The sequence below is a fragment of the Drosophila montana genome, unplaced genomic scaffold (genome assembly GCF_035044405.1).
Source record: "Drosophila montana isolate Dmon_TW-CO22-7 unplaced genomic scaffold, ASM3504440v1 contig_3733_1, whole genome shotgun sequence".
Lineage (NCBI taxonomy): Eukaryota > Metazoa > Arthropoda > Insecta > Diptera > Drosophilidae > Drosophila > Drosophila montana.
Genome location: NW_026998620.1, coordinates 6,396,180 through 6,407,416, shown reverse-complemented (window position 1 = coordinate 6,407,416; position 11,237 = coordinate 6,396,180). Strand labels below are relative to the sequence as shown.

General features: G+C 42.8%; 2 protein-coding genes across 5 annotated transcripts; one reads left to right on the top strand and one right to left on the bottom strand.

Annotated features, from left to right (window-relative positions):
• Nucleotides 1–327: 327 nt before the first annotated feature.
• Nucleotides 328–10,791, bottom strand: Hcs (holocarboxylase synthetase-like protein). 4 transcript variants are annotated; one of them, XM_064693632.1, is made up of 12 exons: nucleotides 10,337–10,791; nucleotides 9,911–10,242; nucleotides 9,329–9,341; nucleotides 8,200–9,110; nucleotides 7,982–8,133; nucleotides 6,906–7,062; nucleotides 6,639–6,842; nucleotides 6,397–6,582; nucleotides 6,185–6,334; nucleotides 5,969–6,112; nucleotides 600–931; nucleotides 328–539 (listed from the first exon to the last, which is right to left on the bottom strand). In XM_064693632.1, the coding sequence occupies exons 1-12, from the start codon at nucleotides 10,476–10,478 to the stop codon at nucleotides 362–364; spliced, it is 2,901 nt and encodes a 966-aa protein (XP_064549702.1). In that variant the 5' UTR covers nucleotides 10,479–10,791; the 3' UTR covers nucleotides 328–361. The 4 variants fall into 4 exon arrangements, with proteins under 4 accessions (XP_064549702.1, XP_064549700.1, XP_064549703.1 ...); XM_064693630.1 differs by having other exon boundaries at nucleotides 9,185–9,341; nucleotides 10,337–10,790; XM_064693633.1 differs by having other exon boundaries at nucleotides 6,906–7,044; nucleotides 10,337–10,790.
• On the top strand, nucleotides 1,276–5,307 carry ksr (kinase suppressor of ras). Its single transcript, XM_064693634.1, has one exon. The coding sequence runs from the start codon at nucleotides 1,548–1,550 to the stop codon at nucleotides 4,554–4,556; it is 3,009 nt and encodes a 1,002-aa protein (XP_064549704.1). The 5' UTR covers nucleotides 1,276–1,547; the 3' UTR covers nucleotides 4,557–5,307.
• Nucleotides 10,792–11,237: the final 446 nt, after the last annotated feature.

Below are 11,237 nucleotides of genomic sequence, written 5' to 3'. Positions count from 1 at the left end.
TTCAATTACAACGATTTCAAGATTTAAGACACAAATATTTTGGTTATATGGCAATTTCACGATTTTGATGCAATTTTAGAACAATATTATTTTGAATTCTGTTAGAGATTGGCAGTGTTAATATCCAAATATTCTGTAATATGTTATTATAAGCATCGAATTAATGTTCACTTTAAGTGAAGAAATTTGAAAATATATAATTGGATATAATTAACAAGTATATCTAAATGCATCTAAAATTCGAAACTGTTGTTAGTTCGAGTATGTATATATGTATATATGTATATATATATATAAGTTTACACAAAAATAGTTAGGAATAAATAGTTAGTATTATATAAGAATTCCTTTAATAATTAAGCTAATTGTATTTAGGTACTATCAATCCTTTTAGCATATCAAAACTGTTTCCATCGGGCTGAACAGTTTCAATTGTTCCATTCGCTAGTTTTACTTTTAAGAATCCAAAGTCATCGATTCCAATAATTGTGGCTTCCTTTTCTTGATCATTTTGCAGGCAAATAGTAACTTGCTGATCGCTAAAATATATAATATATAGTAAAAATATCTCCAATATTTTTTAAAGCTAATAATTTTACCTATGCAACCAAAGTTCATAATACAAGGAGTAGAAAGTATCAAAATCTCCGTTTTGTACTTCAGACAATATTTTTTCAATTTCATTAAAAATCATTGCCATAAATTGCTCATATTTGAGTAAAGGCAATTTAGCATTAGGCATTCGCACATTATACTCATTTATCATGTCATTAATACAGACCGTCGGTTTTGAATTGCTTAAATTAATTCCGCTGCCAATATTTACAATCGCCTGCGAGCCCAATAAAGTGGTATTGACGACAAGTCCACCAATTTTGTAATTTCCATTGGCAATAATATCATTTGGCCATTTTAAAGCTATATCGAGTACCTGCAAAAAGCCAGAGCAAAACCATATTTGTTTGATTAATTGTGATCTAACGTGAATGTCGGGATCTGTAAACAGAGAACTATGTTCAGTTAAGGAAAATATATGTGTCTTACTATATATCAACCTAAAAATTTAGATTAAAAAATTTATTTTATATAGGAAGGATTTCGTTTAAATACTTATAAATGGTTCCAATAGTATTTAAAATATTTCAAAATCAATTCATATTAAAATGCGGTATAGACGATATATTACGATAGAATAATTAATCGATAAATCTACCTAATCAAAAAAAAAAACCTCGATACAATCGACGATAGTTACGCAGCTCTACTACTTGGGTGTAGAGAAATTTCGTGCGTGCAGGCGACAACACGGCACCCGTTCTGTCTGCCCCCCAAAAACTATTAAAATTTTCGCGTTTTTCTCATAGCAGAAGCTTTCTCGAAGTCCGCATTTTGCAGGGCTGTTCATGTGTGCTTGCAGCAAGCGAAAAAAGCTGGTTGATGTGGACAGAATGTGTGTCAAAGTGGTGCAAACAACAAATGATTTGTAAGTGCGTCTGAAAAAATCAATCAGTTTGTACTGCTGGAAGGGGCGGGCGGGCCACAACAAAATGAGCAGCAGCGCCGCCGCCCAGCTGACTGCGCCGCCAGTCAGCAACAGCAGCAGTAACAACAATACAACGACGACTGCGAGCGAAAGCAATCTAATCATCATACAGGATATGATTGATCTCTCGGCCAACCATCTGGAGGGTCTGCGAACACAGTGCGCAACGAGCGCGACTCTGACGCAACAGGAGATCCGCTGCCTAGAGTCCAAGCTGGTGCGCTACTTCTCCGAGCTGCTCTTGACCAAAACGAGACTCAACGAACGTATACCCGCCAACGGGCTGCTGCCCCATCATCAGGCTACCGGGAACGAGTTGCGCCAATGGCTGCGCGTAGTTGGTCTCAGTCCGGAGTCTCTGAATGCATGCCTAGCGCGTCTAACGACATTGGAGCAAACATTGCAGCTAAGCGACGAAGAACTGAAACAACTGCTTGCCCACAATTCAAGTACCCAGCTGGACGAGGAACTGCGGCGTCTGACCAAAGCGATGCATAATCTCCGAAAATGCATGGAAACGCTGGACAGCAACGGCGCAGTCGCGTCCAACGTCGATCCGGAACAATGGCACTGGGACTCGTGGGATCGACCCCATCCGCATCACGTGCACCGCGGCAGCATTGGCAATATTGGCCTCGGACTGAGCAGCGCCTCACCACGCGCCCATCATCGTCAGCATCAGCATCAACATCAGCATCAACATCAACACGGAAACAGCAAGCCGAAAATTGTTAACAACTCTGCCTCAAGCTCCCGCAGCGAACAGCAACCACTGACTGGCTCTCAGTTGACCTTAACACTGACGCCCTCGCCACCCAACTCGCCCTTCACGCCCGCCTCAGGGACGGCATCCGCCAGCGGCACTCCGCAGCGCAGCCGCAGTACGACAACAGCGGCGGGAACGCCACCACCCGCCAAGAAGCATCAAACGCTGCTCATGCACAACAGCAGCGCTTCGGAGACGGCACTGACGGAGCAGCCTCCACGGCCACCGCGGAGCCGCCTACCCACAGATCCTAGCCCGGATAGCCACAGCTCGGCCAGCAGTTCGGACTTTTTTGTAGATGGTGGCAGCATCAACAACTCCAATGTCCTACTAGTGCCGCCCTCGCCAGGTGTGGCGCATGTGGGTATGGGTCATACCATTAAGCACCGCTTCAGCAAATGGTTTGGCTTCATGGCCACGTGCAAACTGTGCCAAAAACAGATGATGAGCCACTGGTTCAAGTGCACCGACTGCAAATACATTTGCCACAAGTCCTGTGCGCCGCATGTGCCGCCCTCGTGTGGCCTGCCACCCGAATATGTTCACGAGTTTCGCCAAACTCAGGTAGGCGGCAGATGGGACCCAGCACAGCACAGCAGCAGCAAGGCGTCGCCAGTGCCTAGGAAGAGCACGCTGGGCAAACCGCAATTGCAACAGCCACAGCTGCAGCATGGGGACAGCAGCTCACCGAGCTCGAGCTGTACCAGCTCAACGCCCAGCAGTCCAGCATTGTTCCAGCAACAGCAGCTGCAACTGGCCACGCCCAGCGCCTGCCAGCCGAAACCAGCACCAGCAGCGGTGGTAGCAGCCCAACAGGGTCAACAGAGTCAATTCAATTTCCCCAACGTGACCATCACAAGCATCAATGCCTGCAATAGTAACGCCAGCGCCGCTCAAACGCTCATATCCAATGAGTCGCAATCGCATATGTCCTCGACAGAGCCGCTGACCAATGGCAACAACAACAGCAGCTCTAACAACGGCAGCAGTGCCAACAACAACAGCAGCAGCAGCAGCTGCTCCAATGGTCACCTGCACTCCCTGACTGGCAGTCAAGTGTCCACGCATTCGGCTACCTCGCAAGTGTCAAATGTGAGTGGCAGCAGCAGTGCCACCTACACCTCCAGTCTGGTGAACAGCGGCAGTTTCTTTCCGCGGAAATTGAGCAATGCTGGTGTGGACAAGCGGGTGCCGTTTACTAGCGAATATTCGGACACGCACAAGTCGAATGATAGCGACAAGACGGTTTCGTTGTCGGGCAGCGCCAGCACTGACTCTGATCGCACGCCTGTGCGTTTGGACTCCACAGAGGATGGCGACTCGGGTCAGTGGCGGCAGAACTCCATATCATTGAAGGAATGGGATATACCCTATGGCGATTTGCACCTGTTGGAGCGCATTGGACAGGGTCGATTTGGCACTGTGCATCGCGCGCTGTGGCATGGCGATGTCGCTGTGAAGCTTCTCAATGAAGACTATCTGCAAGACGAGCACATGCTGGAATCGTTTCGCAACGAGGTGGCCAATTTCAAGAAGACGCGCCACGAGAATCTGGTGCTGTTCATGGGTGCCTGCATGAATCCGCCGTATTTGGCGATTGTCACTGCGCTGTGCAAGGGCAACACCCTGTACACCTACATACATCAGCGAAGGGAGAAGTTTGCAATGAATCGCACGTTGTTGATTGCCCAACAGATTGCGCAGGGCATGGGCTATTTGCATGCCAGAGACATAATACACAAGGATCTGCGCACCAAGAACATTTTTATAGAGAACGGCAAGGTGATCATAACGGACTTTGGCCTCTTCAGCTCCACAAAGCTGCTGTACTGTGATATGGGCTTGGGTGTTCCACAAAACTGGCTCTGCTACTTGGCCCCGGAACTAATACGCGCCCTGCAACCGTGCAAGCCACCCGGCGAGTGTCTAGAGTTCACGTCCTACTCGGATGTTTACTCATTTGGCACCGTTTGGTACGAGCTAATTTGCGGCGAATTCACGTTCAAGGATCAACCGGCTGAGTCTATCATTTGGCAAGTGGGGCGCGGCATGAAACAGTCGCTGGCCAATCTGCAGTCTGGTCGCGATGTCAAGGACCTGCTGATGCTGTGCTGGACCTACGAAAAGGAGCACAGGCCGGACTTTGCACGCCTGCTCTCCTTGCTGGAGCATTTGCCAAAGAAGCGCTTGGCACGCAGTCCCTCGCATCCCGTTAACCTCTCGCGCTCAGCGGAATCTGTATTCTAACCAGCCGATATAAAAATATATACGTTTATAGACACATATGTCATATATGTAAGCAGGCGCGCACACACACTCACACACACACTCTCTGATTCTATTTAGCACAATTTCACGTTATATGTAAATGTAAACTACACACATATGCATACATATGTATGTATGTCACTTTAACTGTAATTGTTGTGCGTGCAAAATGTCAAATGTGAAATTAGCTCTCCGGTGAAGGAAGCAAGAGAATGCGGAGAGCAAAGCTCACTTCCTCAGCCTCTTATGTGTATGTATGTGTACGACTCTACGACTCTCAAAGAAAAGTTCAAAGTGCATGTGTTACAAAAACAAAAACTGTAAATATACATTTAAAGCAAATGAAACGAAACTATACATATATGTATATCCAAATTATAGCAATTTACAAACGCATTGTAAAATATTTTTATCTTTAATTATGTATTGAAAACAAATGTTTAATTAAAAGACAATGTTTAAATGTTAAAGAGCAACAAGCAAACCCGAACGCATAACATAGGCATAGACATTACAAATTACATACATTAAAGAAAAACCAAGCACTGTGGCAAATCTAAATGTAAACGTAAATCAGGTGAGCAATTTTAAAATTGTTAATTATGTGTAAGCAAAGCTCTAGGTATATATTATATATCTATATATAAACAATTATATACATACATATGTAAAATGTATATAGTAGCAAACAAGTTGAATGCAAAATATACGAAAAAAATGTCAAAATAAACTATCACTACAAATCTAAATTTATTGTAACATTTGCAATTGGCTATAACGATGCAATATCAAAAATTGAATTCAGAAATTCCCAATTAATTTCCACAGAGTTCTTATTCTTTGTAAACTTTATGGATATTCCCAAAATATAGTTCAGTTTTAATAGATATCCGAAAGATCATACAAAACAGAAATCGATATGAACGTTTTAGACCAATTTCTATTGAAGCCCCTAGATAAGCTTCAAAATATACAAACAGATACTTAATGGTTGTCTCCACCATCTGCTTCACTGTTCGATTCAATTTTACTGGAGCTACATAAACCGTAGGTATTGCATTTATAATCGTATTTAGGAAATTCTAATTCGGAATTTATATAAAAGTGCAAAAATTGTGCGAAATATTGAACAAAATAAAAGTCATTTATATGGCTCATTGCCGAAACAATCGTCTTTTGCGATGGTTAAGAAAAATCATATATCTCAGAAGGCATACAAAATGTTCAGATTATGTTTTAAAAAAAATATTTGTTGTGCAAAAAATAATTAATATTTTTATTAAAGCCGATATATTACCAAACAAATCTGTCAACTGTTTTGGCTTATTCGGGTTCTCAATGCAAAAACCAATTGCACTTTTCGTTCTAGTTTATCATACATAATCACTTACCCTATACAGTTTATGGCCTCGTAGGGTGTTCACGATAGCAGCTCCTATCATATGCTGTATCAAGGAAAGGCGTGTGCCCAGTGGCGTATCCATGGCGATGTGCAGCTGTGTAGAAAACATAGCGCAGCCCATGGGACTCAGCCACTAGTGAGTCAAACAAGAAAAGTCGAATAGAATTGTATTGTTGAATGTTTAAGTTGCGGCTAGATCACTTACCTGATTTCCGCTGCGACCCGTGCCCGCTGTCTGCTGGCGTGGCAGCACAGCAAGGCCATGCATCAGCTCCAGATCGTTGATCACATGCATCGAACTAGTTAATACTGGCGCATAGATAACCAAGCGTCCAATGTGCTCCGTTTTCAGATTCTACAAGAATGGAACAACTTAAGTCATAATTATACAGAGCTATTTTGAATTACAATACGCACATCAAAGTAGTCAACGGTGGAGAAATCGTCTGGACAAGAATGTATCACAATGGGCAACACATTTGTGTTCGCCACCGGCGCCTTATCATCCTTGCCACAGAACTTAATAGTCAGCTTGGGCGTAACGATGACATCGTCATTACCGCTGCAACGTGGACGTAGCTTCTCCAGCAGTTCAAATTTCGACTGCAACGAGCAAAATGATTAGCACAAGGCAAGGCGCATAGTAGATAGCTACGCACCTCATGACGGCCTAAGAAGAAGGCCTGCTTGAAGACAACTCCGGCAGGGGCAGGAACTTGTGACTCGCTGACTTGCACCTCGATATCCAGGTACTTGTGCAAGATATCCGTAAAGATCTCGATGCGTGTGCGTTCGCTTTGTTTCAAGATTGCGAACTTCATTTCATCAAACTCAAAGTCACTGGGATTTGTCTCCAAGTGAACCTGCAACAAAAATTATTTGTATATCATTGTCAGTTAACTATAGTTATTTAATTCGAAATATACCTGAGAGAAGACGGCTTTACCGCCGCTCCGCAAACTGTTAGCCAGCAATATACTGGGCGTGTTCCAGGTCTCCTCAGTGCCCAGTACTTTAACGTCCAGCTGGTGGGTCTGACCGGTCATGTCCTTCAAATCCATGGACCTTGGACATACTAGAGCTCTAAGCGGCGTTCGTTTCGTATTTTGATTTGGTTTTTTCATTTGTATTTTAACATGTTGTTGTTGTGAGTGTTATCGTTTCAGTTTTGGGAAATAGCGGGTAGGATAATAGTAGTGGGCACACATATAGCACAGACACACACACAGACACAAAGCAGAAAAGAGAAAGTCAGAGAGAGAGATCACACGAAAGGGAATGGAAAAATTAAAGAGAACTCAAAATCAAGCAGAACAAATCAATCATAGACCGATTATCAAATTCATTGCGCGATTCATAAAAATAAGAGTACATTTTAATGGAGTTTTGTAAATTTAAAAAAGGAAGTGCAATAGACCAATTAAGAATTTGTAAAAATATGGAATAGATTTTTAAACGACACACAAGAAAACACATATGAACATGAGATTTAAACATCATAGATTCGATTATAAAAAAGGTACAGAAATAGCGCCAATTTGAGCATGAAAGGTTCAAGAAACACAAAAGAGATTGGAATTAGTAAAAACTTGTTGTTATATATCTTGGTTAAGGTATTTGAAAGTACAATATTAAGATTGGCGTATTTACAGTTAGTTCCAAAAATATATATTATTGCACTTGATAGATTCTAGCGTGCGCCTGCAAGTATGCAGCATTTCGATGGCTGGGAAAACCCAAATCGTAGTCGCCTTAGCCAACATTACATGCATTGTAATAAAAGAACAAACTATCTAATCTATATATACATATGAAGACGTAATAGCAGCTTTTGCATGGAAAACTCTCCGATGTGTGTCAAAAATGCGTGTTCATTATGAATTTTATTTCGAAATAGTTCCACTTCAGTTTGTGGAATTAAATCGAAATCTAATTTTTAATATTTATGTATATCTTGTGTGGAATGTTTAAGTGTATTTAAATCACACACAAGATGACTTACGGTTTACGTGAATGCGTTTGGCTGGAAGACTCCTCGCTGTCGGTGGAAAAGTTTTTCTTAACCGGAGACGGTTGGTAACAGAAAATGTGATGCATCATCTTCACCCGCTGCCACTTGTCATAGGAGAACTGAACCAACTCGTTTTCCCGAACCTGAAATAATAATAATGGGTTTAAAACCTGGATTTCTCTAGCTTTGTGACACGCGATGAAACTCACCTCCGCCGTGCGATAGTTAGGCAAGATGAAGTGTAAAATATCCGAACAGAGACTCAAGACCTTGCCGCCATGCAGAAAATAGTCGACCAATATCTGGCCAATAGCCGGCGCAACAGAGCCGCATACCACCAGCAGCGCCGTCTGCTCGAGCCAGTGCTTTTGTCCCGCCTGTTGCGGAGTTAGTGCATAAATGGTGTACACATCAGGCTCTAGAAGCTGGCGAAGAGTTGCCATTGCCGAATCACGTGCACTGGCGCTGTCCGAATAGACAAGCACATTCAGGGGTTTACTCTCGCCCAGGCTATCCTTATTACGGCGCAAAACGGGACGCGGTCGGGTGGAGGCTGCGGCTTTCGGCGGTGGCGAATTAGGCTTGACGGCAACAAAGCTTTTGCTGGGCGTTGATGTGTTTGCCGCTGCCATGGTTGAGGTGTCCTGGACTGCTGTTGGCGTGGTGATAACCGTTTTTTCCTCTTCCGTGGGGTTGCTCAAAAGACTTTCAGCTGGAGAAGGCTGAGTCAACTGCGTGGGCGACTTGAGGGCCGTAGTAATTTTTCCAATATCTTCAGGTGAAGCCGGTTTCTTCAATTGAGTGGGCTTGGCGGGAGACGGCGTCTTGGTGGTGGGTTCCACTACAGCTACAGCCTTTATAATGCTTTGTGCTGCTGCAGGCGACTGCTCCGCCTGTCGCTGAAGCAACAAGTCCTGCTTAGGAATGCTTGCCTTAAATTCGTTCCGATTCTTTTGCTGCTCAAATTCGGTAGCCTGGCGAGCCAGTACGCTTAGTGCGCGTAGATCCTCTAAATGCTTTTGCCAGCCCTCCGCACTAATCTCGGCCGCATTGCGCGATTGCCGCTTCAGATGATTGGCCAGCAGTTCAAACGGCTGCGGTTGACCCTCTCGTTGCACAGCTGCAAATGTATACGATAGATATTGTTAGATTATGTGTTTATCAATTCAAATTGCAATCAGCTACTGGGCTTACACTCAATCCTCATCAGTGGCAGCTGATCATTAATGAATAAATTATTTTGTAAAAATGTCATTATCAATAGTTTTGTGAAATGCTCAACATCCGTTTCGATGAGTACTGCCAGGTGGGAGTCTATTTTCCATGCAATTAGCTTACCATAAGATTCCAGCTGACGACGACGGCGGTGATTGATACAGGGACAGCATGAAAAGAGACGAGTAAACAAAATCTGCATTATACATACATACTTTTTGCGAAAATAGCTTAGATATGACGCAATCTTTTTTATTGACCAAACACACGCAAAAAAGTGCTTTAATTCGCTTGACAGAATTAAAGCTGGTAAAAACTAAAGTGTTTGAATTAAATGTAGATAATCTAATCTGTAGATGACTTTTTTAAAATTAAATTATAATTTACAGACCCATTTCACATATTCATTTGTTTGGGATATTTGTAAATAAACTCAATTTACGGATAACTGAAACTACTTCGATGCTAATAAGATTTTGCCAATATGTTAGCCAATGTCAGCCAACGGAGCCCGATCCGACCCATAAGTTAGGAAAGGTTTCACCAGTCTAGCTTAAAACCCAGGGAATAATTCGCACACAAACAGACAAGAAGGTGCACATTTCTTTATCGTTTTGGCTATGGGTACTAATCAAGAGTCGGAGGTGTCGGATTTCAAAATAGAGACTAAATCAACAGCTACCTAAAAAATCGCATATGACTTACCCGCACCGGTACGCTGTGTTGGGCGCCCGCTTCCCGTTGCAGCTCTACTTGCGCCTCAAGCAATAGTTGCAAATGTTGACTCTCATCCGGTGACAGAGTTATTCTGGGTTGCGGTTCGATTTCCGTTGGAGTTGCAGTGGGTGTAACGGTGTCGGCTGCATAGGCGAACGGCAGCCAACTGGGCGCAGGAGGAAAACTAATCCATGGCGTAATTTGCACCGTTTGCAATGGACGCAGGCAGCAACCGTGCTGATTGCCATGCAACCACAATATATCCGTGACCTTGGCCGCATTGCGATTACCGCACAGCTCCGAGCTGGCAATTGTAGCATCTGCTCGCACACGACAACAAACACCAAAAATGATTAATATGGAGGTTGCATACAGCCGTAGAGTGTGCACAGTTCGGTGTGCTACACTACTCACCGAAGCCATCGTCGTTGCCAGGTTGGATTGCATAGAAGGCAACGCTCGAAGACTGGGCTAGCTGTTCAGCAATTTTATTGCAAGCCCTTTGAATTCGCCAGGACTGCAACAAGGTGGCGCTCACGTAATAGAGGGTTAACATCTTGGACAAACTGGGGGCAACGGTCACAAAGCTTCAGTTTTAAAGTATGACCATTTGACACAATAACGCACGCACAATAATATGGACACGGCTGCTGCCAAAGCTGGCAAAATCAATTTGCGGTTTCGTAATGTAAGCAAATTAGATTTGCTTTTATCACTGCTGGAGCACTCTGCCTCTTCCGGGCTTCCTTAGCAACGGTTTGACACAGTTTTTGCATTCCGCTGTGCCATGACATTTATTGTTGATTACTGCACACGCAAATTCGACGCGACGCATCAAAGCTTATCAAAATTCTTGATAAGAAAGTGCGGCATTCACAATGAAGCGTTTAAATCAGCTGTTCATTTAAAAATGGATCCCAATAGAATATTTTAAATAAAACAAACAAAATGAATACAACGATATGTATACAATTTGGAAATTTAACTACCTAGCTCTACCATTTTAATTATTTATTTTTAACAAAGAATTGTTTTTATTGTTTGTTTGTTGTTGAGCTAAATCTATAATTTATAATATTTCTTTCTAACAAGTTTTTTAAAATATACATTTTCTTTATTGAATTTTAAATATTCTAGAATTTTAAATACGGGAAAACGGCATAACGCTAATACCTATCTTTTATATATTTCCAAGTTAACAGTCTATATATTTAATATTTTCTTTGAACTATTAGTTACAAATCTTACCGGTTGTGCAAAAGCCCTACATCCAGTTCCACTTACTGCCTAAGCCCTGCTTAAAATCGATATCGAT

What these genes read in the sequence shown, in the direction of transcription:
- ksr (XM_064693634.1), top strand. Translation starts at nt 1,548, where the DNA reads ATGAGCAGCAGCGCCGCCGCCCAGCTGACTGCGCCGCCAGTCAGCAAC.
- Hcs (XM_064693630.1), bottom strand. Translation starts at nt 10,478, where the DNA reads ATGTTAACCCTCTATTACGTGAGCGCCACCTTGTTGCAGTCCTGGCGA. An exon ending in CTAACTATCGCACGGCGGAG is followed by an intron (nt 8,134 to 8,199) that starts GTGAGTTTCATC and finishes TTATTATTTCAG; the next exon opens with GTTCGGGAAAACGAGTTGGT. An exon ending in GAGGCCATAAACTGTATAGG is followed by an intron (nt 932 to 5,968) that starts GTAAGTGATTAT and finishes GGCTTTTTGCAG; the next exon opens with GTACTCGATATAGCTTTAAA.